This window comes from Salvelinus alpinus, chromosome 15, assembly GCF_045679555.1.
Source record: "Salvelinus alpinus chromosome 15, SLU_Salpinus.1, whole genome shotgun sequence".
In the NCBI taxonomy this organism is placed as follows: Eukaryota; Metazoa; Chordata; class Actinopteri; order Salmoniformes; family Salmonidae; genus Salvelinus; species Salvelinus alpinus.
Window position 1 is genome coordinate 12,404,123 of NC_092100.1, and position 26,434 is coordinate 12,430,556.

At 42.2% G+C, this 26,434-nt stretch overlaps 1 protein-coding gene across 1 annotated transcript; it reads right to left on the reverse strand.

Annotated features, from left to right (window-relative positions):
• Nucleotides 1-24,691: 24,691 nt before the first annotated feature.
• Nucleotides 24,692-26,086, reverse strand: LOC139540525 (piggyBac transposable element-derived protein 4-like). The gene is made up of 4 exons (XM_071344409.1): nucleotides 25,888-26,086; nucleotides 25,618-25,689; nucleotides 25,289-25,476; nucleotides 24,692-25,183 (listed from the first exon to the last, which is right to left on the reverse strand). Exons 1-4 carry the CDS (start codon nucleotides 26,084-26,086, stop codon nucleotides 24,692-24,694), a joined length of 951 nt encoding a protein of 316 aa, XP_071200510.1.
• Nucleotides 26,087-26,434: the final 348 nt, after the last annotated feature.

The following is a 26,434-nucleotide window of genomic DNA, read 5'->3' on the forward strand; positions in this document are numbered from 1 at the left end:
CTAATAGGCACAGTTTGTGAGAGAATCTTGTACACCTTAAGACGCCTTGTTGCTCGTTCCACATGAATACGGACATTGGCAATGCGTCGTGTGCCAGTGACCTGCTCATTTGTCAACTTGAATTGCTTGCGTGTAAATGCTGGTACACGAAGCGTACATTCTGTTCCTCTAGCAAGTCCCTAATTGTAAAGCCACGGTACCCCATCACCTCATCTCCAGCACGCAAATGGCCGAGAAACCCTGAGGTCTGCGTTATTTCCCACCATAAGCCTCTGAAATGAGCATAACCATTTCTGATAGAGCAGTTGCAACTAGATATTTTACAGTATTACTGGCATAGTAGTGACTGTAAGAGTCAGTTCTTGAGTCCAGATTTTTAGCCTCCTGCAAAACACTTTCTGTGCAGTCAATAACACAAGTTGTGTTTGAAAAACCACTACAATTTAAGCCAATCATTAACTTTTGTCTGGTTGTATGTACAACCATGAACAGCACGTTGTCCCCGAGCTCCGTAACATTTCAACATCTAGCGAGTGAATATCTTATTATTGCTTATCCCAGTTGGCTAGCTTCTAAAACCAAAAATACCGCCGGTCAACTCAGTACTTTCCTACTTCCGCCGGAGGTGCCACCCATAATCGTTTCCCCAGTAACCTCCCCAGGAAACTTGTGGATAGCTAACTCTCTCTCTCTCTTGCTCCTCCTTAATTTTTGTATAAATTAATTTGTTAACGCACGCACGCACGCACGCACGCACACACACACACACACACACACACACACACACGTCAGGCTGCCCAGAACTTCCAGTAATCCCCACCTCTGTTACGTTAATTATAAACTGGTGCTTTGTGCCCCGCGGGCCAACCATGACTTTCCCAGGACAATTAAAGTTACTTAGTTGAATAATAAAGGTGGGGAAGGGAGGCATAGAACGAGTACTGTAGTGTTTACAATGGTATGAATACTATAGTATTCACTGTAGTGTTTTTTCAGTCTTCACTGTAGTCCTCAAAAACACTACAGTAAATACTACAGTCCTTAAAAACACTACAGTAAATACTACAGTCCTTAAAAACACTACTGTGAATATTATATACTGTAGTATTTACAGTTTACTCTCGTATAATTACTTTAGTAATACAAATAGTAGTATATACTATAGTGTGTACTGTAGGGTTTTTGCAGACTGTAGTATACTGTAGTATTTACTAATATAGTGTTTTTGTTTGATTTAACTTTGACATAGAAGTGGGGGGCTTTCTCCTTCAGGAAATCTACTGGAGAAATAGTAAAAAAGCACATGTTCCATAACCTGTAGGTAGGTAGGACTTGGTTCTGAACAGAGAGTTCAGAGCTTCTGCTCTTTTCTATAACCTGTAGGGAACACAATATATGGTCTATACTTGGCATGTGGGTTTCTCACTTACATGTGGCACAAATTGGGATATGGGAAGGGGAATGGGCAAGATATGTGCAAATTAAATATTCTAGTACTTACTATAGTTTTAAAAAAGTGGTGTTTTTGCAGACTGTAGTGTTTTTTTGGACATTTCTATAGTGTACTACACAATTCTATACTAAGTACTACACATGATCGAGGGATACTACAGTGTGTAGTATAACTGTAGTATTTTTGTATGCGAGTGGGTAGGGGTTGATGTAGGTGAGGGGCCAGAATGTAGAGAGTTGGGGCTGGGTGGGCAGACAACTCTCTGGGGAGTAATTGGCCGATGTGTGGGAAAATCAACCCTGTTGTATTTCTCCCAATAAGCTCCTGCAAATCTCTCCCAGTGGCTGCCACTCTTTAATAGTCCACTGAATCACTAAGCTTGTATGCCAAATGGAACTCTATTCCCTACATAGTGCACTACTTTTGACCAGGACCTATTGGGTGCCATTTGGGACACATACTAAATCCTGTCTGACTGGCTCTTCACTTCCTGCCAAGCGTGACTGGTGGCAACGGGGAGTAGGGATGGCCGCCCCGCCCAAACCCGCTCTTTGCCCAGGGGAAGTGTGTGTGTGTGTGTGTGTGTGTGTGTGTGTGTGTGTGTGTGTGTGTGTGTGTGTGTGTGTGTGTGTGTGGAATTAGGGACATAGAGCAGAGGGGGGATAAGGAAAAGGGGAATAGGGGTTGTGGTTAGGGGTCGAATAGGATCTATCCCTGAACACCCATTCATGATGCCTCCTCATAGGGGTTATGGTTAGGGGTTATGGTTAGGGGTCGAATCTGAACTATCCCTGGATACCCATTCATGATGCCTCCTCATAGGTCGGAAAGAACTGAATGTGTCTTAGCAATATGGCAACAATTCTACCAAGCTTACCAGCGGGCTAAGTGGACTTAGGGGACAGTATTATTGCATAGTCTCAGGTCTATCAAGTGCCATCAATAAGTGTCTTGGCAGGTAGGGATCTCTGGGTTGATTTAAGACTGTGCTGCCCTCTCTCTCACTACTGGGACTACCCCATGATGACCCAAGTCCAACAAGACACATACGGCCAGAGGCCACTGCCAGTACACCTCCACCCCATCAACGTTCCAGAGGTCACCACCAGTCCACCTCCACCCCATCAAAGCTTCCTGATCTGTTTGTGACAAGGGCAGGTTGATGAGCATTTGGAGATAACATAACAACAGTCCTCTTCTTATCAGCAGTGCTGAGGGTGTAGGTTGAAGTTGCCCCTAAACTTGGATCAGTTTTGCATTTTCCCCACTAATGGTTAAGGTTAGGATTGGGGAGAGGAAGCTGATCCTAGATCGGTACCTAGGAAACTTCACCCCAGAGCAATAAGTTGCACCAAGCACCCCAGGCCTGTTGTTAGTTCCTCCCTCAACCCCCTCTCTGAACCATTGACCTCACGCTATAGCTGGCTGACCTCTGACCTGGCCGCTAACCCATAGCACTGTTGCTCCATTCCAAACCAACTCCTTGCAACAAGCACCTAGCACTTCATGTAGATACAAAGGGATCAGATGGGTAGTGTTAGGTAGTTTGATAGTACTAGTAATAGTAAGGTAAGTTAGCCTGATAGTACTAGTAGTAGTAAGGTAAGTTAGCCTGATAGTACTAGTAGTAGTAAGGTAAGTTAGCCTGATAGTACTAGTACGCAGCATATGGTAATACCTTCACTTTGATAGATTATAGCTGGAATTTCTGCCATATTTCTTACGCCTCTCTAAATCTTTCTGATTTACCCTAGAACTAACAGGGAAGGGTCTAGTGGTTGATTAGTAATCGATTTGGCATTCGTCTCACATACTCTAGGCCAGGCTATGCATAAAGTTCCGTTCCTTAAAGAAAAAAATCCATATAAAACCACTCATTCCTTTAATTTACAGTGTTAAATAACACTAATATGTGAGAACAGTATTTTTTGTGAGCAAATGTTTCATTTTGTTCGTTATATTAAGGTTGGTAGCAACGTGAAAATCGACTACAAAAACAAGTCCGCCCCCCTCCTAAACTAAGTACAGCTGGGGTTGGTAATAGTTTTTGCCCTATGCTACAAATTAAACACACTTTTTAACACGTCTTTTTAGTAGGCTATATAATCAGTTCAATGTCAATAACATAGCCTAATATTTTAAATCTGATTACATTGATAAAATCACCAATGTCTCTATTAAATAGATTTTTTGATATTTCTGTATGCGTTGATTGGGGAAAAACAGCTTGCAATCAAAAGACAATGTTGGGCTGAAACAGTCTCAAAAGAAGGTGGATAATGAAAGTAAAAGTTTCAGGGGAAAATGGACGGAGAAATTGGCGTTCTTACCGTATTTTTCCAATGTCAAACTGGAGTGTCTTATTTGCAAAACAGTTTTTTGTGAATGTTGACCTGTTTAAAGGTCTTGCTCACATCAGCTACAGAGAGCATGATCACACAGTCGTCCAGAACAGCAGGTTTGCTCATGCATGCTTCAGTGTTATTTGCCTCGACGTGAGCATAAAAGGCATTTAGCTTGTCTGGTAGGCTCGTGTCACTGGGCAGATTGCGGCTGGGTTTCCCTTTGTAGTCCGTAATATTTTTCAAGTCCTGCTACATCTGACGAGCGTCAGAGCCGGTTCAGTAGGATTCAATCTTAGTCCTGTATTAACGCTTGCCCTGTTTGATGATTCGTCTGAGGGCATAGCGGGATTTCTTATAATTAGTGGATTAGTGTCCCGCTCCTTGAAAGCGGCAGCTCTAGCCTTTAGCTTGGTGCGGATGATGCCTGTAATCCATGGCTTCTAGTTGGGAAATGTACGTACGGTCACTGTGGGGACGACATCGTCGATGCACTTATTGATGAAGCCGGTGACTTAGGTGGTATGCTCTGCAATGCCATTGGATGAATCCCGGAACATATTCCAGTCTGTGTTAGCAAAACAGTCCTGTAGCGTAGCATCCGCGTCATCTGACCACTTCCGTATTGAGCGAGTCACTGGTACTTCCTGCTTTAGTCTTTGCTTATAAGCAGGAATCAGGAGGATAGGATTATGTTCAGATTTGCCAAATGGAGGGTGATGGAGAGCTTTGTATGCATCTAATTTTGTGGAGTAAAGGTGGTCTAGAGTTTTTGTTCGTCTTGTTGCACGTGTGAAATGCTGGTAGAAATAAGGTAAAACGGATTTAATTTGTTTGCCTGCATTAACCTTTTCTCAATCTAGGGGGTGCTGTTTCCACTTTGGAAAATATCGTCTCCAAATTAAACTGCCTCATACTCAATTCTTGCTCGTACAATATGCATATTATTACTATTGGATAGAAAACAATCTCTAGTTTCTAAAACCGTTTGAATTATGTCTGTGGGTGAACCAGAACTCTTTCTGCAGCGAAATCCATGACAGGAACTGCGAAGGTCTGAAAACGAGGCTCTGTTCTCAGATCAGTTTAAAGCTCTGTATGTATCCTATGGGTCGACATTAACTGCACCCGCCTTCCCCTGGATGTCAGTAACCAATGAGAAGTGGAATGGAGTGTCTACGTAGTTCTCAGAGCTTATAAAAGGCCAAGGAACGAAGTGAGCTCTCTTTTCGTCGTTCGTCATTGCGCAAAGCAAGACCTCAAGATGGCATTTTGAAACGCTCAGTTATCGGCCTTAGCTATATCCGTCTGTAATTTAATTCGATATACAGTGGGGAGAACAAGTATTTGATACACTGCCGATTTTGCAGGTTTTCCTACTTACAAAGCATGTAGAGGTCTGTAATTTTTATCATAGGTACACTTCAACTGTGAGAGACGGAATCTAAAACAAAAATCCAGAAAATCACATTGTATGATTTTTAAATAATTAATTTGCATTTTATTGCATGACATAAGTATTTGATCACCTACCAACCAGTAAGAATTCCGGCTCTCACAGACCTGTTAGTTTTTCTTTAAGAAGCCCTCCTGTTCTCCACTCATTACCTGTATTAACTGCACCTGTTTGAACTCGTTACCTGTATAAAAGACACCTGTCCACACACAATCAAACAGATTCCAACCTCTCCACAATGGCCAAGACCAGAGAGCTGTGTAAGGACATCAGGGATAAAATTGTAGACCTGCACAAGGCTGGGATGGGCTACAGGACAATAGGCAAGCAGCTTGGTGAGAAGGAAACAACTGTTGGCGCAATTATTAGAAAATGGAAGAAGTTCAAGATGACGGTCAATCACCCTCGGTCTGGGGCTCCATGCAAGATTTCACCTCGTGGGGCATCAATGATCATGAGGAAGGTGAGGGATCAGCCCAGAACTACACGGCAGGACCTGGTCAATGACCTGAAGAGAGCTGGGACCACAGTCTCAAAGAAAACCATTAGTAACACACTACGCCGTCATGGATTAAAATCCTGCAGCGCACGCAAGGTCCCCCTGCTTAAGCCAGTGCATGTCCAGGCCTGTCTGAAGTTTGCCAATGACCATCTGGATGATCCAGAGGAGGAATGGGAGAAGGTCATGTGGTCTGATGAGACAAAAATAGAGCTTTTTGGTCTAACTCCACTCGCCGTGTTTGGAGGAAGAAGAAGTATGAGTACAACCCCAAGAACACCATCCCAACCGTGAAGCATGGAGGTGGAAACATCATTCTTTGGGGATGCTTTTCTGCAAAGGGGACAGGACGACTGCACCGTATTGAGGGGAGGATGGATGGGGCCATGTATCGCGAGATCTTGGCCAACAACCTCCTTCCCTCAGTAAGAGCATTGAAGATGGGTCGTGGCTGGGTCTTCCAGCATGACAACGACACGAAGCACACAGCCATGGCAACTAAGGAGTGGCTCCGTAAGAAGCATCTCAAGGTCCTGGAGTGGCCTAGCCAGTCTCCAGACCTGAACCCAATAGAAAATCTTTGGAGGGAGCTGAAAGTCCGTATTGCCCAGCGACAGCCCCGAAACCTGAAGGATCTGGAGAAGATCTGTAGGGAGGAGTGGGCCAAAATCCCTGCTGCAGTGTGTGCAAACCTAGTCAAGAACTACAGGAAACGTATGATCTCTGTAATTGCAAACAAAGGTTTCTGTACCAAATATTAAGTTCTGCTTTTCTGATGTATCAAATACTTATGTCATGCAATAAAATGCAAATTAATTACTTAAAAATCATACAATGTGATTTTCTGGATTTTTGTTTTAGATTCCGTCTCTCATAGTTGAAGTGTACCTATGATAAAAATTACAGACCTCTACATGCTTTGTAAGTAGGAAAACCTGCAAAATCGGCAGTGTATCAAATACTTGTTCTCCCCACTGTAGGTGTTAGAAACATCATAACGAAGTTATTTTAAACCGAGTTATATCAGTTTATGCGAGTATATTGCTATTTTCGGAATTTCCTTAGTATTGCGTTTTGGGGATTTGGGCATGTTGTGGCCACATAGCTATTGTTAGCTGCTAATTCCGAAGTTGAAGACGACGTTTTACAACCAAGCAACGATTCTTTTGGACAAAGGACACCTTGCCCAAGATTCTGATGGAAGCTCGTCCAAAAGTAAGAGCTATTTATGATGTTATTCCGTATTTATGTGGAAAAATGTAAACGCATTTGTCCGCCATTATGGCGGCACTAGTCTGGCTGTAACGCACACTGTATGTCTAGTTACGTTAATTTTAAAAAGCTAACTCAGCGGTTGCATTAATAACTAATGCATCTTTCATTTGCTGTCCAACCTGTATTTTTTTGTCAATCTAATCGATAAATAATCGTAAACTTAGGTGCCTTTCCAAGATGGCGCCGCCCAGAATGCATGACCTGTTGCCACTGATCACATTGTATAGCCACGATTTGTGCTGCTAAATATGCACATTTTCGAACAAAACCTATATGCATTGTGTAATATGATGTTACAGGACTGTCATCTGACGAAGTATATCAAGGTTAGTCAAAAATTATATATCTTTTGCTGTATTGTTACGATCGCTAACCTGTGCTGCTGGTAAATTGCTTGTGTTTCTGGCTATTGTGCTAAGCTAATATAATGCTATATTGTGTTTTCGCTGTAAAACACTTAAAAAATCTGACATATTGGCTGGATTCACAAGATGTTGGGCTTTCATTTGCTGTACGCTGTGTATTTTTCAGAAATGTTTTAAGATGATTAATTAGGTATTTGACGTTGGTCTCTGTAATTATTCTGGCAGCTTCGGCACTATTTCAGATTGCAGCTGCAATGTAGAACTGTGATTTATACCTGAAATATGCACATTTTTCTAAAAAAACATATGCTATACAATAAATATGTTATCAGACTGTCATCTTATGAAGTTGTTTCTTGGTTAGTGGCTATTTATATCTTTATTTGGTCGAATTAGTGATGGCTACTGATGGAGTAAAAAACTGGTGGAGTAAAAAAAGTGGTGTCTTTTGCTAACGTGGTTAGCTAATAGATTTACATATTGTGTCTTCCCTGTAAAACATTTTAAAAATCAGAAATGATGGCTGGATTCACAAGATGTGTATCTTTCATCTGGTGTCTTGGACTTGTGATTTAATGATATTTAGATGCTAGTATTTACTTGTGACGCTATGCTAGGCTATGCTAGTCAGCTTTTTTACTGTGGGGGGTGCTCCCGGATCCGGGTTTGGGAGGAATTAGAGGTTAAAGTCCCCGGCCACTAGGAGCGCCGCTTCTGGATGAGCATTTTATTGTTTGCTTATGGCCCTATACAACTCGTTGCGTGTGGCCTTAGTGCCAGCACCGGTTTGTGGTGGTAAATAGACTGCTGCAAATAATATAGATGAGAGCTCCCTTGGTAGATAGTGTGGTCTACAGCTTATCATGAGGTATTCTACCTCAGGCGAGCAATATTTCGAGACTTCTTTAATATTAGACATCGCGCACCAGCAGTTATTGACAAATAGACACACACACCCCTGCCCCTCATCTTACCAGATGTAGCTGCTCTGTCCTGCCGATGCACAGAGAAGCCAGCCAGCTCTATATTATCTGTGTCGTCCTTCAGCCACGTCTCGGTGAAACATAGAATATTACAGTTTTTAATGTCCCGTTGTTAGGAAAGTCTTAATTGTAGATCGTTTCTTTCCAATGATTGCATGTTGGCCAATAATATGGAGTGAAGTGGTGGTTTACCTACTCGTCTGCAAATTCTTACAAGGCACCCCGCCCTCCTCCACCTTTTCCTTTTATTTTCTCCACCTTTTCTTTTCTTCACGCTGATAATGGGGATTTAGGCCTTGTCTTGACAAAGCAGTATATCCTTCATGTCGGACTCATTAAAGAAAAAATCTTTGTCCATTTCGAGGTGAATTCTGATGTCCAGAAGCTCTTTTCTGTCATAAGACACGGTAGCAGCTAAATTATGTACAAAATGAGTTACAAACAATGCGAAAAAAAACTATCAAGTTAGCACAGTTGGTTAGGAGACCGTAAGACGGCAGCCATCTCCTCCGGCGCCATTATATATCCCCAGAGTTAATAATAGGTATTCTTTTTGCCCTTCTCTTTAATAAATGCATGGCGGGCTTCGTTTCGCTAGAGCAGTGTAAAATAAACTTTCTGTCAATGACGCTGCCTTAACAAATTTCGTTAATTTACATATATAATTTTATTGTCCAACATCAGTTTCAGCATTTCGTGGTTCGCCTAGTGGCATCTTTCTTTTGCAGTGGTGCTGTATTTTCTCTCGGTGGCTGTGCATGGTCCTGAAATCAAATAATCTGTGTGTGTGTGTGTGTGTGTGTGTGTGTGTGTGTGTGTGTGTGTGTGTGTGTGTGTGTGTGTGTGTGTGTGTGTGTGTGTGTGTGTGTGTGTGTGTGTGTGTGTGTGTGTGTGTGTGTGTGTGTGTGTGTGTGTGTGTGTGTGTGTGTGTGTGTGTGTGTGTGTGTGTGTGTGTGTGTGTGTGTGTGTGTGTGTGTGTGTGTGTGTGTGTGTGTGTGTGTGTGTGTGTGTGTGTGTGTGTGTGTGTGTGTGTGTGTGTGTGTGTGTGTGTGTGTGTGTGTGTGTGTGTGTGTGTGTGTGTGTGTGTGTGTGTGAGAGAGAGAGGTATGTAGTCTATTTGAGTCAAAAAATTACAGCGTAAACAGGCGATAGATAACTGAGTAATCTTACAAATTACTCGGTGATAGAATTAATGCGAGTCTATGATCAACGTATACCTTTAATTCAAAGACAAGTTGACTCGCCTGGCCTTCAAAAGCATGCAATGCTTCTCGGTGATTGATTTTATAATCACAGGTTTCATAGCCTCCACCTGGCTCTCCCATCTCGTGGTGCTGAGGGGTTTCACTGAGTCCATCTTTTACAGGCTCTATTAATAAATCTCTTGGATGGTGTTAAAAACTCAGGAGCCTCCAAGCAGCACGATGCTGCATCAGAGAGAACTAGGTTCAGCGAGCTGCATGGCACAAAAAAATGCCCTTTGATTGATATCCTGCACTCTCTTTTGAACTCCTCTGTGCCTCCCCCGCCTATTCACCCCATTGTCATATCCCTGCCCTCTCATGTCCATGATGGCGATGCCATGTTCCTGTAGTTTTGAGATTAGCAACTCTGCCATGCCCACCCTCGTTGCGTCAAGCAGTTCACTAAACTCCAGGAAGTGCTCTCTCGTGCTCACTGACCCGTCATCCTCGGTTGAAACAAAACACACCACCATGGTCATCTGCTCTGTTTTGATCTTGTCTGGTGTGCAGTCCAAAATTATCGAAACATATTTTGCAGCTTTTAGCTCACTGCACACTGTCTGCTGGATCTTAGTCTTCTGCCATCATGTCAATGATTTCCTTCTGGATTATTTTAGGTCGGTACCTAGGAAACTAGGTAACGAGGTCGTGCACATGTGTTTATTTGGACTGCACTCTCCTTACATGCTCCTTCATGATTCCCTCAAAGATACCCAGAATTTCCACAAACTTCAGAAAGTTCCAATTATTTGGCTCGTTCAGCCTGTCGGTAGTGCCACGTAGTGCAATGTTCTGGGTGGCCATTACGCTTGTCAGGGCTATGAGCCTCTGCAGCACCTACTGCCAGTGGAGAGTCTCTCCGTCAACAGCCCGTTGAGCTTGGGCATCGATTGGACACCAGCCTGATCTCCAGCTCCTTCCACTTCTGTAAAGTATCTAGGCGGTCACATGACTTCTCATGCGAGCTGAGGAGTGGGCACAGATTATTCCAATCCCTGGTTCCATCCCTGTCCAGCGCAGATTTGCACTTGTGAAGAAAGTTTGCCACAAAAACAGAAGGCTGCATAGTTTTGCATATTCGCCCTGGTTAGACCATCTGTTATATTACAAATTTCTCAAAATAGGAATATCACAAAATATAAACGCAAAATGCAAGTTACAGTTCATATAAGGAAATCAGTCACCTGGAATAAATAAATGAGGCCCTAATCTATGGATTTCACATGACTGGGAATACAGATATGCATCTGTTGGTCACAGATACATAAACATAAGGTAGGAGCGTGGATCAGAAAACCAATCAATATCTGGTGGGACCAGATGTGTCGCGCGCCACATCTCATTTGCATAGAGTTGATCAGGCTGTTGATTGTGGCCTGTGGAATGTTGTCCCACTCCTCTTCAATGGCTGTGCGAAGTTGCTGGATATTGGCGGGAACTGGAACACCCTGTCGTACACGTCAATCCAGACCATCCCAAACATGCTCAATGGGCGACATGTCTGGTGAGAATGCAGGCCTTGGAAGAACTGGGATATTTTCTTATCTTCCAGCAATTGTGTACAGATCCTTGCGACATGGGGCCGTGCATTATCATGCTGAAACATGAGGTGATGGTAGCGGATGAATGACACGACAATGGGCTTCAGGATCTTGTCACGGTATCTCTATGCATTCAAATTGCCATCGATAAAATGCAATTGTGTTCATTGTCCATAGTTTATGCCTGCCCATACCATAACCCTACCACCACAATGGGGCACTCTGTTCAGCAAACCGATCGCCAACACGACACTTGAGGTTGTGAGGCCGGTTGGACATACTGCCAAATTCTGTATAACAACATTGGAGGCGGCTTATGGTAGAGAAATGAACATTAAATTATCTGGCAACAGTTCTGGTGGATATTCCTGCAGTCAGCATGCCAATTGCACGCTCCCACAAAACTTCAGACATCTGTGACATTGTGGCGTGTGACAAAACTGCACATTTTAGCGTGGTCTTTTATTGTCCCCAGCACAAGGTCCACCTGTGTATTGATCATGCTGTTTAATCAGCTTATTCATATGCCACATCTGTAAAATGGATGGATTATCTTGGCAAAGGAGAAATGCTCACTAACAGAGATGTAGACAAATTTGTGCACAACATTTGTGGGAAATAAGCTTTTTGTGTGTATTGGAACATTTCTGGGATCTTTTATTTACACTTTACATGTTGCGTTAATATTTTTGTTCAGTGTATGATCAATGACCCTCCCGCCTTATGACATCAGCCAGTATTGAAATCTGACATGTATTATAGACATTTACACGATCTAAAAGTGGTTTTCCTATTAACTTCCAGTGTAGTGAGAGATACTTTATCACGGTTTCTGCCTGTTTGAACGGCAATATATCAGATACACATGAAAACATGAATTGACCCAGGGAATCGATAGACCATCGCTCAGAGATGCACAAATACAATTTGATTTGATTTGAAAAACAATATTACATTCAAAATGGGTGAATCTTTACTTTAAGTTCTCACTGACTAGTGCTACAACACAAGGCCAAAGAAGGAAGCCACCACCCCTGATACACCTGAATGAGGTTGAACCAACAACTGGAATGGACACCTCACCTCACGCATCCACATGCGGCTATAGCACTAGTAGCTGGAGGCGAAATAGCTGCGTTAACCACAAGAGGAAGATCTTATTACTAGTTAAAGGAGAGCCAGGACAGGTAGTGCCTGTGTCCACATAAATATTTTAAACAACGCCTCTGCACATTACATTTAACATACCGTAGATACTTCACGGAGAGCTTTACAATGCTGTTTTACATACATGACAAAAAAAGGCCTTTTGGTCATTGTTGTTCTTGAATAGTGTTTTTGTTTTCTTTGTCGGAACCCTTTGGGACTGAGGAGAGCAGCTCCTCTCATCATTTCAACAGTGTAGGTGTATTTTTTAATGCCTCCCAGGCTTTTGTTTGTAGGTAGTTTATATTGTCAACTCATACAGTCTACTAAAAGTTTCTTCCATTTAAAAAAAAAAGTTAATCTTATGGATCCCGTTTTATTTAGCAAATACTGCTGTATTTATGTATCCAAACATTGTCAACAAGCTCAGCCCATAGAGTATAATGTAACATTATTTCAGCATGTAAAGTCAGCTACAATACTCCAACACTGACAAAGAATAAAAGTCTAATTAGTTTGTAGTGATGAGCAATACAGATAATTAACATAAAAGTAACACCATATTGAGTGTATTTAAGAATGTAGAGAGCCATCATGTTTGCTTTTGTTATTGTAATGGTACAAGTTGTTGTTTTGTGTTAGCAACCAAGACTTGCTAACGCTAATTGCGATCACCTTACAAAATTCATTATCAAGCTTCAGATTTGTGTATGCGGAGAACAAACACTTATTTGAACCTGAGAATCTGAGGTCAACACACCTGACTCCAAACCCCAAACCTGGGGTTCTTGTTAAGAGTCAATGGCCTGTCCATAATGTTTCTTTCTTTCCATAATGATTGTGTTGTTCCGGGCTAAGTAGATGGAGAAGTGAAACCAACCAGTGTCAAGCCTGTAACCAGAAGAATTAATGCTAGAGAATCAAATAACTCTGATAGGGTATAAACATCAAATCAAATTTCATTTGTCACACTCGCCGAATACAATATGTGTAGATCTTACAGTGGATTTTTTTTAATTAAAAAGTCAAAATTAAAAATAATTAAAAAAAATAATTAAAGAGCAGCAGTAAAATAACAATAGCGAGGCTATATACAGGAGGTACCGGTATAGAGTCAATGTGCGGGGGCACCGGTTAGCCGAGGTAATTGAAGTAATATGTACATGTAGGTAGAGTTATTAAAGTGACTATGCATAGATAATAACAGAGTGAAGCAGCAGCGTAAAAGGGGGGGACATTGCAAATAGTCTGGGTCGCCATTTCATTAGATGTTCAGGAGTCTTATGGCTTGGGGGTAGAAGCTGTAGAGATGAGGTCGTCTGTGTGTGTGTATGCCCGTGAGTGCGTGAGAGAGAGAGGGATAATATTTTGTATGTGTGAGGTGAACGGGTCAAACCTGAAAGGGGATCCAGCAGTACAGCCTCTCAGGACCAAATGGTGATGCCATGGGAACTCCCCTGGGGTTTCTGGGAAAGGAGAGACAAACTGACCAAAACATAAACATTACAACAGGAGGAACCGCGGTCGGTTAACCAGCTCACTATCTTACCTGTAATTTGAGGGTGACGTGAAAGCATGACTTTGCAATTGATCCATAACAAAAAGGACCCTAGGCTATCTACTGGCCTGGTGTAGGATTCATTTGCATTGTTTAAATTATATGATATTGAATAGTTTCCCCTGTCTGCCCCAATTCATGTCTTATTGTTTTTATTTAAGCAGGCGAATCCTATTGAGACCATTTCCACTTTTCTAAGGGAGCCCTGCCAGTACACAATCAAGACTTGCTAACACTATTAGCATTAGCTAACAAGCTGCAGACTTGTGTATGCAGAGGAGCGAAAAGCCCACAGACACTCCGCCCTCCGTGGAATGAGTTTGACACCTGTGCTCCAAGGCGTTTTAAGGGGGTGTGCTTATCTGCCAGAGAGATACAAATAGATAAGAAAATATATACGTAAACATTTTAATTTACATTACATCTTTGCCTTAACTTTCGTTGTGGCTGTCAACGTGACATTCTTGCCCCGCAGCTCCAAATTCACCATAAATATCAGTATCACAGTAGCCTCTGACTAGCCAGTAAGCTTGCAAGCAACTTTTCCTCTAAAACATATTAGATGGCTACGCTCTTGAATATGGAACCAAACCAAACGCTCTGGATAAGAGCGTCTGCTAAATGACTTAAATGTAAATGTAAACCATATTTGAGTCAGGTTAAAGTTGAGACAAATATTATTTAAATGATCTGAGGCCGGAGTAAGCCAATCTATATTAATATCAAAATTGTTTCTCTCCATCCTTTTGAATAGCCTCACTTATATATTTTCTTATGACTTTATGATTTTGTGTTACACTTATCTACACACTTATTTAACATATTCCTTGATCTCCACCTGATTATACACCACTACTATGAAACAAAGATCAATTATATAAAGAATGATAGTAAAAAGCTTTGGAGCAGCTTATATGACATTTTGGGAAAAAAGAGATACTCAGCTCCATCATTCATTGAATCAGATGGCTCATTCATCTCAAAATCCACTGATATTGCCAACTACTTTAATTATTTTTTAGTTGGCAAGATTAGCAAACTTGGGCATGACATGCCAGCAACAAATGCCGAACCTACACATCCAAATATAACTGACCAAATTATGAAAGACAAGCATTGTCATTTGGAATTCCGTAAAGTGAGTGTTGATGAGATGAAAAAATTATTGTTTTCTATCAACAATGACAAGCCATCTGGGTTTGACAACTTGTATGGAAAATGACTGAGGATGATAGTGAACTATATTGCTACTCCTATTTGCCCTCTCTTCAATCTAAGCCTACAGGAAAGTGTGTTCCTTCAGGCCTGGAGGGAAGAAAAAGTCATTCCGCTACTCAAGAATAGTAAAAAGCACCCTTTATTGGCTCAAATAGCCAACCAATCAGTGTGTCACCAACCGTTACTAAACTTTTTGAAAAAATTGTTTCTATTTAACAAGGCAAGTCTGTTAAGAACACATTTGTATTTACAATGACAGCCTACCCAGTTCAAACCCTAACCCGGACGACGCTGGGCCAGTTGTGCACCGCCCTATGGGACTCCCAATCACGGCCGGTTGTGATACAGCCTGGAATCGAACCAGGGTCTGTAGTGACACCTCTAGCACTGAGATCCAGTGCCTTAGACCACTGCGGCACTCGGGAGCCCAATGCTATTTTACAGTAAATAAATGAACAACAGACTTTCAGCACGCTTAAAGGGAAGGGAATTCAACATGCAAGGCACTTACACAAATGACTGACGATTGGTTGAGAGAAATTGTTATTATCGATTATAGTATGCTGCTGGAAGAATGTATGTGTTATGGCTTTACACCCCCTGCTACACTGTGGATTGATAGTAACCTGTCTGACAGAACACAGAGGGTGTTCTTTAATGGAAGCCTCTCCAACATAATCCAGGTAATCAGGCATTCCCCAGGGTAGCTGTCTAGGCCCCTTACTTTTTTCAATCTTTACTAATGACCTGCCACTGGCTCTGAGTAAAGCCTGTGTCTATGTATGCAGATGACTCAACACTATACAAGTCAGCTACTACAGCAAGTGAAATGACTGCAACACTTAACAAAGATCTGCAGTCAGTTTCAGAATGGGTGGCAAGAAAGCTAAAATCATTGTATGTGGGACTAAACATCCACTAAACCCTTAACCTAAACTAAATCTTGTAATGAATAATGTGGAAATTGAGCAAGTTGAGGAGACTAAACTGCTTGGAGTAAACCTGGACTGTAAAACGTCATGGTCAAAACATATTGATACAACAGTAGCTAAGATCGGAAGAGGTCTGTCCGTAATCTGCCTTCTTAACAACGATATCAACAAGCCATGTCCTACAGGCCTTAGTTTTGTCGCACCTGGACTATAGCCAAGTCGTGTGGTCAGGTGCCACAATGAGGAACTTGTGAAAATTCCAACTGGCCCAGTACAGGGCAGCACGGCTGGGCCTAAAATGTACACGTAGAGCTGACATTTATAATATGCATGGCATACTCTCATGGCTCAAAGTAGAGGAGAGAATGATTTCATCACTACTTGTTTTTGTAAGAAGTATTGACATGTTGAATGCACCGAGCTGTCTGTTTTAACAACTAGCACACAGCTTGTACACCCATACATACCCCATAGGACATGCCACCAGAGGCCTCTTCACAGTCCCCAAGTCCAGAACAGACTATGGGAGGCGCACAGCACTACATAGAGCCATGACTACATGGAACTCTATTCCACATCAAGTACATCACCCAAGCAGTAAAATAAGATTTCAAAAACAGATGAAAATACACCTTATGGAACAGCACACAGGTACAAACACACACATACAAACACACATACAAACACACACATACAAACACACATACAAACACACATACAAACACACATACAAACACACATACAAACACACACATACAAACACACATACAAACACACATACAAACACACATACAAACACACACATACAAACACACATACAAACACACACATACAAACACACATACAAACACACATACAAACACACATACAAACACACACATACAAACACACACATACAAACACACACATACAAACACACATACAAACACACACATACAAACACACACATGCAAACACACACATACAAACACACACATACAAACACACACATACAAACACACATACAAACACACATACAAACACACACATACAAACACACACATACAAACACACACATACAAACACACACATACAAACACACACATACAAACACACACATACAAACACACACATGCAAACACACACATACAAACACACACATACAAACACACACATACAAACACACACATACAAACACACACATACAAACACACATACAAACACACATACAAACACACATACAAACACACATACAAACACACATACAAACACACACATACAAACACACACATACAAACACACACATACAAACACACACATACAAACACACACATACAAGCACACATACAAACACACATACAAACACACACATACAAACACACACATACAAACACACACATACAAACACACATAACATACACACTATTTACAGTTGAAGTCGGAAGTTAACATACACTTAGGTTGGAGTCATTAAAACTCACTTTTCAACCACTCCACAAATGTATTGTTAACAAACTATAGTTTTGGCAAGTCGGTTAGGACAGCTAGCTAGATCATGACACAATACATTTTTCCAACAACTGTTTACAGACAGATTATTTCACTTTTCATTCACTGTATCACAATTCCAGTGGGTCAGAAGTTTACATACACTAAGTTGACAGCTTGGAAAATTCCAGATAATGATGTCATGGTTTTAGAAGCTTCTGATAAGCTAATTGACAACATTTGAGTCAATTGGAGGTGTACCTGTGGATGTATTTCAAGGCCTAACTTCAAACTCAGTGCCCCTTTGCTTGACATCATGGGAAAATCAAAGGAAATCAGCCAAGATCTCAGAAAGAAATTTGTAGATCTCCACAAGTCTGGTTCATCCTTTGGAGCAATTTCCAAATGCCTGAAGGTACCACGTTCATCTGTACAAACAATAGTACGCAAGTATAAACACCATGGGACCACGTAACCGTCATACCGCTCAGGAAGGAGACGCGTTCTGTCTCCTAGAGATGAACATGCTTTGGTGCGAAAGTGCAAATCAATCCCAGAACAACAGCAAAGGACCTTGTGACGATGCCGGAGGAAACGGGTACAAAAGTATCTATATCCACAGTAAAACGAGTCCTATATTGACATAACCTGAAAGGCCACTCAGCAAGGAAGAAGCTACTGCTCCAAAACCGCCATAAAAAAGCCAGACTACGGTTTGCAACTGCACATGGGGACAAAGATCGTACTTTTTGGAGAAATGTCCTCTGGTTTGATGAAACAAAAATAGACCTGTTTGGCCATAATGACCATAGTTATGTTTGTAGGAAAATGGGGGAGGCTTGCAAGCCAAAGAACACCATCCCAACCATGAAGCACGGTGGTGGCAGCATCATGTTGTGGGGGTGCTTTGCTGCAGGAAGGCCTAATGCACTTCACAAAATAGATGGCATCATGAGGTAGGAAAATTATGTGGATATATTGAATCAACATCGCAAGACATCAATCAGGAAGTTAAAGCTTGGTCGCAAATGGGTCTTCCAAATGGACAATGACCCCAAGCATAATTTCAAAGTTGTGTCAAAATGGCTTAAGGACAACAAAGTCACAAACAAAGTTTGAGTGGCCATCACAAAGCCCTGACCTCAATCCTATAGAAAATGTGTGGGCAGATTTAGAAAAAGCGTGTGCGAGCAAGGAGGCCTACAAACCTGACTCAGTTACACCAGCTCTGTCAGGAGGAATGGGCCAAATTTCACTCAACCTATTGTGGGAAGCTTGTGGAAGGCTACCCGAAATGTTTGACCCAAGTTAAACAATTTAAAGGCAATGCTACCAAATACTAATTGAGTGTATGTAAACTTCTGACCCACTGGGAATGTGATGAAAGAAATAAGAGCTGAAATAAATCCTTCTCTCTACTATTATTCTGACATTTCACATTCTAAAAATAAAGTGGTGATCCTAACTGACCTAAGACAGGGAATTTTTACTAGGATTAAATGTCAGGAATTGTGAAAAACTGAGTTTAACTTCTATGGGGCCAGTGGGACGGTAGCGTCCCACCTCGACAACAGCCAGTGAAATTGCAGGGCGCCAAATTCAAAATAACGGAAATTAAAATTCCTCAAACATGCAAGTATTATACACAATTTTAAAGATAAACGTCTTGTAAATCCAACCACAGTGTCCGATTTCAAAAAGGCTTTACGGCGAAAGCACACCATGCGATTATATTGACGCGATATGTACAGTAATCATTGTCTCAAACAAACATCCGGTGAAATTTCAGAGAGCCACATCAAATTACAGAAATACTCATCATAAACATTGATGAAAAATACAAGTTTTATACATAGGATTAAAGATAAATGTCATGTTAATCCAGCCGTTGTGTCAGATTTCAAAAAGGCTTTACAGCGAAAGCACACCATGCGATTATGTTAGGTCAGCGCCTAGCCATAGAAAACCATACAGCCATTTTCCAACCAAGGAGAGGTATCACAAAAGTCAGAAATAGCGTTAAAATGAATCACTTACCTTTGATGATCTTCATCTGGTGGCACTCCCAGGTCTCCATGTTAGACAATAAATGTTTGTTTTGTTCGATAATGTCCCTCTTTATGTCCAAAAACCTCAGTTTTGTTGGTGAGTTTAGTTCAGTAATCCAAAGGCACAAAGCGCACTCTCGACATCCAGACGGAATGTAAAAAATGTACAATAAAAGTTTGTAGAAACATGTCAAACGATGTTTAAAATCAATCCTCAGGTTGTTTTTGTCATAAATAATCAATAATATTTCAACCGGACAAAAGCTTCATCATTAGAAAAGGAGAAACAAGAAATGTGCGCTCCCGATCACGCGCTGGACTCATGTCTGCAAATTTCCACTGTCCACTCATTGAAAGTGCTGTATCTCCCTCATTTTTCAGAGTAAAAGCCAGAAACAATGCCTAAAGACTGGCCACATGTAGAAGAAGCGATAGAGATTGTGAACTGGGTCCTAAGTCTTTGCATGGTGGATAGGCTTTCAATGGAAAAACAGCCTTTCAAAATAATAGTACTTCCTGGATGGATGTTCCTCAGGTTTTTGCCTGCCATATCAGTTTTGTTATACTCACAGCCATTATTGTAACAGTTCTGGAAACTTCAGAGTGTTTACTATCTAAATCTACCAATTATATGCATATCCTAGCTTCTGAGCCTGAGTAGCAGGCAGTTTAATTTGGCCACGCTTTTCATAAAATTCTGAATGCTGCCCCCTACCCTAGTGAAGTTAAATGTATTTGGCTAAGGTGTATGTAAACTTCAGACTTCAACTGTACATACACCTGGATTGTGTGTTGTAGTGGATGGGGGAAACACACTTAATGTATTGTGAAATCTGTAGTAAAATGTATTTTAATGTTTAAAAATTGTATTATATTGTATATTACTGCTTAATTGTTGCTGAACCCCATAACAAATAGAAATAAAAATACTTCATTTTTCTAACGGGAGCAACACAAAGGCACCTTATTACCTGTATAGTGAACTAATTATGACCAGGGCCCATTAGGGCTGAGGTAAAAATTACTGCACTATATAGGGTGCCATCTAGGGTGCAGGAAAACTAAGTGCTCCATTTGGCATCTCCGCACCGCGTGTTGAAAACCCATCAACGTGGAGGAGCCGGGGAGCCGGGGAAGCAGGCACAAACAAACTGAATAAAAACATTCCTGTGCTGAGGTGGTGGTGATCAGGAGGAGGACTGGAGGACTGAGCGGAGGCGGGGGGGTTCTTCAATGTTTCTGGCAGCGGACCAGCTGAGGTCTCAAGGTTATCCTGGCTTTGCAAACTCCCACGGGAAAGGTGGAACGGAGAGACGGGGTGACCTAGGAGGGCTGCTGGATGGAGGGAGGGAGGGATGGAGGGATGGGGGGCTAATGCTCTGGAGTGTAATCCTGAGGCCCTGTCTGATAAGGTTGGCCTTGGCCCAGGTAGGAGAGGAGGGTAACGGAGAGAGACGGGTCCTCCTACCAGGCTTCCTCCAGGGAAGGGGAGAGCGCACTCTGCCTGGTCTGATCTGGTCTGTCCTACTATGGTTTAGGAAGCCATGTGGTTAGGTTAGAAAGTGTTCTATAGAAAAACTGTGTGCTGATAGGCCATCGCTGGACCTCTGAACTGACTTTGATTTTAATAAGGATGCACTAGTACAACTACTTTATAGCTGCTTATAATAGCAAAACACATTCAAAAGTAGTGATCAGAGAATATCTTGCATGAGGAAAAATAGGCCGTTCTTGCCCCCCTCCACAAACTTGACCCTACACACTTACCCCCGTCCCAAGAGAGATCATTGTCAGTATCCAGACGTGAAATACAACTTGTGACTTTACCACAAAAAAATTACTAAAACTCAACAGTCAAAACATTTCACCTGCTCCTCATGAGTCTCTACCCCTCCACCACTCTCCTCCATGACAGATGCCCCCCCCCCCCCCCCCCACACACACACAAAACACCCTCCACATATTATTTAGCCTTTATGCAAATCCTCAACAAGTTTTATCTGGACTATAATGGTGCTGATGTTGCTGATATGAGAGGACCGACCACAGGGGCTGAATGGGGCTGAATGAGATAGATTGGGCAGATCCTCATCAATAGTGTGTGTGTTTACACTACACCAACCTCTATTAGGGATAATGATTGCCACGGCATTATGCCTGTCAGCTGAAAGAGCTGCCCGTGCTCTTCAAAGGCTCTTGTCTTATCTACCGTCAACAAAGGGGGCCTCTCGAGGAGGAAACTTACAGGGTTTATGCACCTGTGATTCAAATGAGGAGGAAACTTACAGGGTTTATGCACCTGTGATTCAAATGCGCCAGCTAGATTGCTCCTCTAACCATAAACAAGCAACACGTCTGCTGTGGCACTCCAGTAAATAGTTTCTCACATGAAGTTCGTCAAGGTAATGAGCTGTAGATGATGTAATGGATATACTGTCGTAGAGCACTAGAATAATGAAAGAGAAGCTTGGGTCATGTCCCAATTCCAAAATGGTACCCTATTCCCTATCTAGTGCACTACTTTTGACCAAAGTTCCATAGGGAATAGGGTGCCATTTGGGACACAATCTTGATGATTATGCGGAAGAACCAGTCTTGATGTTCCTATGCTGAAATTGTTAATTTTTTATCAATCTTTAAGGAGACCATTGGTAGTAAAGGACCAACTTGATCCCCTAAACCAAAACAGATACCAATTGAATAATACTGTTACAGAAATACTGCAGTGCTGGTTGGATGGGTATCATCCCAGCTCTATGCACATGTACAATTACCTACCAGACATCGTGGTTCAATCCCTGAGTCCAGCTCATAGCAATGGATTTATGGTACTGTATATCTAAGGAAAGCTCTGTGTGCTGAAACATTGGTTGACCCAGCAAATTGTTGGGAGCATATGTGGAGTGTGCAGCTTTTTGTCTTTCTTTTTATACTGCGTATCTAACCCGACGTCCATTTCAAAATCTGACGGTGCTGAGGATATACTGTACTAGATTACTTGTATCAGGAGAGATAACAGTCATCCTGATTACTCCACATTTGCATTTGGTTCGCATACCAGTGGTGCTTAGTATTCCCACGCCCCAGGCCCTATAGGCAGACCGGCAGGCGAGCAGAGCGGAGCAAACCCACGACTGGCCCAACACACCAGAGCCTCTCCCAAACATCAACACACACACACACACACACACACACACACACACACACACACACACACACACACACACACACTGTTTTACTCACTTTGACCTCTATTCTCTGCAGCCTCCCCCTCACATGCAAATACAGGCCCTGCTCAGAGACGCATTAGTGAATGAGGGAAGGAGGGAGAGAGGGAGAGGGGGTGGAAAGGGGGAGGGGGGTTTGGAGACCCCTGAAGGAAGTAAGGGGATACCTCGTCAGTTGTACAACTGTGTCCTTCTCATTTACCCCAACCCCTCTCCTGGACCATCTCTGGCTTCCGTCATCGGAGAGTGAGCTCCCCAGCATCAGAGCGAGAGAGAGCAGCAGCCAGGAGAGGGTCTAGTCTACACAGTCCTGCATGCGCACAGGGCTTTCAACTAAACCTCTTCTTTCTCTTAGCCAGCCATACGCCACGCTGAGTGTGAATCCCTGCCTAACGTTTTCCCTGCTCCCTGGCCCCTTCAGGCCCTCAGCTCTTCGCTGTTTGTATGTGTGTGTGCTCCTCAGCGCTAACCTTGCCTTCTCTTCACCTCTCTCTCCTCTCCTCCCTGGCTGTTTTCCAGGATCTCTGTTCTTCTCTCCCTCCATTCTTTCAGACCCTGCTTTGATCCCCCCTCTCTCTCTCTTTCTCAGAGCCTTGGCTCCCTTGCTCCCTTGCTCCCAGCAGCCAAGGAAGTACAGGTCCTACTGCACTCCCAATGATAACACACACAGCACTTTTCTCAAGTTCTCAGAGCTTTATATTATGATACTGTATAATAATAATGGATATATTTTATATAGCACTTTTCATTCAAACATAATCTCAAAGTTGCTGTAAAAAACAAACATGAACAAAAAATATATATTATTTTTTATCCACTAATACAGTAATACAGTAATAATACAATATTAGTCATGCCTAATTTACTCATTTATTGAAAGAAAAATGTGAAAAATATTATTACTTTTTAATTTCGATTTATCAAGGGGTGCCTAAAAACCCTCACCACCCCTACTTCCGGTGGCTATGCTTTCAGCAGTGGTGGAAAAAGTACCCAACTGTCATACTTGAGTAAGAGTATAGATATCTTAATAGAAAGTTACTCAAGTAAAAGTGAAAATCAGCCAGTAAAATACTAGAGTAAAAGTCTAAAAGTATTTGGTTTTAAATATACTTAAGTATGAAATGTAAATGTAATTGTTAAAATATACTTAAGCCTTTTGTAGTCTTAACATTCTGTATATACCCCTTGTCCTAAGGGACAAAAATGACCCGCCTTCACTAAACCCCTACAATAAAGCATCTTAATTGAATTTTAAACCCCAAATCTATTTTGCATGAAGAAACAACCTGTCATTCATCACAAACTTTGTGAATATCTGTGTTTTCCCTCTTCACAATGCAGAAAAACTGCATTTAATCAGTGGACACAGCTCGATTTTAGTACAACACACCCGTCATAATTGTTTTCTTTACTAAAGTATAGGTTTATTATTATGATTATTATTGCTAAAGGTACTTCATAGGTGTACACATTAACTTTTTTTGCTAGAGATAGCACTTGTATAGCCTAAGAAAGTTGCAAAAATGTGCAGAAAGTAGTTTTGAATGCATTCTATTGAAGGGAAACAATAACAGTCTTGTACTTTTTTGGCAACATAGTGATATATTCTTATATACTGTACAATGAGGAATTCAACCCCAAAATACTAGTCTTCTCCCATTTTTTTAACCATTGCCCCCACCCAAAAGGTCTATAAACAGCAACAATAAATAAGAATAAAATAAGATAATAGATACAAAACAAAAATGTGAAGAAATCAATCAACTCAATCTAGCACATGCAGGACAGTATGCAAGTGTGTGTGCATGGACTTGTATGTATTTCTCACATGTGCGGCACATAGTATTTGTTTTGCAGTCCTTCTTTGGGGGGCAGAATTGGCATCTCCTCCTCTTGCCTGCCCCAGCTGCAGCCTCAGTGGATCAGGACAAGATTCAGCCCCCCTGAACAGCTTTCACAAGCGCTGCAGAGGCTGCTGTGCAGGGGAGATGCTCCCGTATATGAATGTGTGGTGTTACAAGTGCCTTTCCCAGCTGCTCCAGGAACACCCTCCTCTTGTTCCACTTATCAGACATCCAGGTAGGGTTGATCTTGTTCCATATCACAAAGGCATTGTATGAGGACACATCAATGATGTTATGGAAGATGACCAGGGGCCAGCGGGCAGTCATCCTCCTGCAGCTGTAAGTTCCAATCCCCTTGTTCAGGTTGTCCATGCCTCCTTTGTTGTGGTTGTAGTCCAGGATGATGACTGGCTTCCTGTCCTCACGATCACTGATCTCAGCCATTTTGTGCAATGTGCTTAGGTCGACCACATTCTTGTACCTCTTTGGGAGGTAAGAAACTAGAGTGGTGGTGGGGGTGAAGGCAAACTTTGATGAGAAGGTCTCTCTCCCCCTTGTTGCTAGGAGTGTAGAGGGGAGCTCAGGCTTGTTCTTTCAAACTGTGCCAACCATGGTGATCTTCCTCTTCAGGAGCTGCTGGCTGAGTTCACAAGAGGTGAAGAAATTGTCACACGTGATATTGTGCCTCCTCAGTCCATCTGTCTCATCAAGCAAAACCCGCATCCCCTGGTTCTTCTCTGGGCCTCCACTGGTTGGCTTCCCTGTGTAGACTTGCATCTTCCAAGCACAACTGGATTGTGCGTCACAGGCCACCCATATCTTGATGCCATACTTTGCTGGCTTGCTGGGCAAATACTCCCGGAAAGGACAGCAACCTTTTGACAAAAGAGATTACTATCAGTAATTAGTGTCAGTGTCACAGAAAACGATCACATAAATCAATGATATTACAGAAATACATAATAAAATGAACAGTGAAAATCACTTACATTACAGATATGAAAATAAAAACTTACCTCTGAATGGAACCAGTTGCTCATCCACTGTTACTTCAGGCCCTGGGTTGTAGAGGCATGGCAGACGCTCCACTCACTTCTCCCAGACCTCTCTTATGGCCGTCAGTTTGTCTCTCACACGTCTTGCAGGTCTTGACTCAAGGTTATCAAATCATAACATTCTTGAGAAAGTGTGAAAGACTTTCAGTGGCATCGTGGCACGGAAAATCGCCCTTCCACTCGCTGCATCCCAGAGACTACATCTCGCCTTGCCTTGGGATCTATACACACCCGCAAAGATTATCAGCCATATGTAGGCACGCAGGTCAATCTCATCCATCCTTTTCCAGTTGTCTCCATATTTACGGAAACCCTCCAAATTTGTCATCTCCGGGATGATTTTTTCGATGGCTGTTGTGATGAACATGTAGAATGTTGAGGCGATGTCCTGGACATGGGCAACTGCATGTCTTGTGGGCCCTGGGGTCATAAGGCCCTGGGGTCATCCTTTTGACATTTTGTGCTGCCATCTTGCCCTGGTTGTCATATGGTGACAAGGTCCAAGTTATATTTGCTGTTCTTTGACAAATGTCTCTCTTTCAGCTTGGGGGATTTCTTCTTCATCTGAAGATGATGCATCGTGCTCTGGGTTGTATTCTTCGCCATCTTCTTCTTCAGATACCTCCTCCTCTTCTAAATCATTGTTCTCTTGTTCCTCCTGAACATCTGAAAAAATCATATCTACGACCTATTGGGCACTGAAATGTGCACTCATGGCTTCAGCAGAGAGAGAACTGGGGGGGACTGTCATCTGCACCACCTTTATAGCCTCTGACTG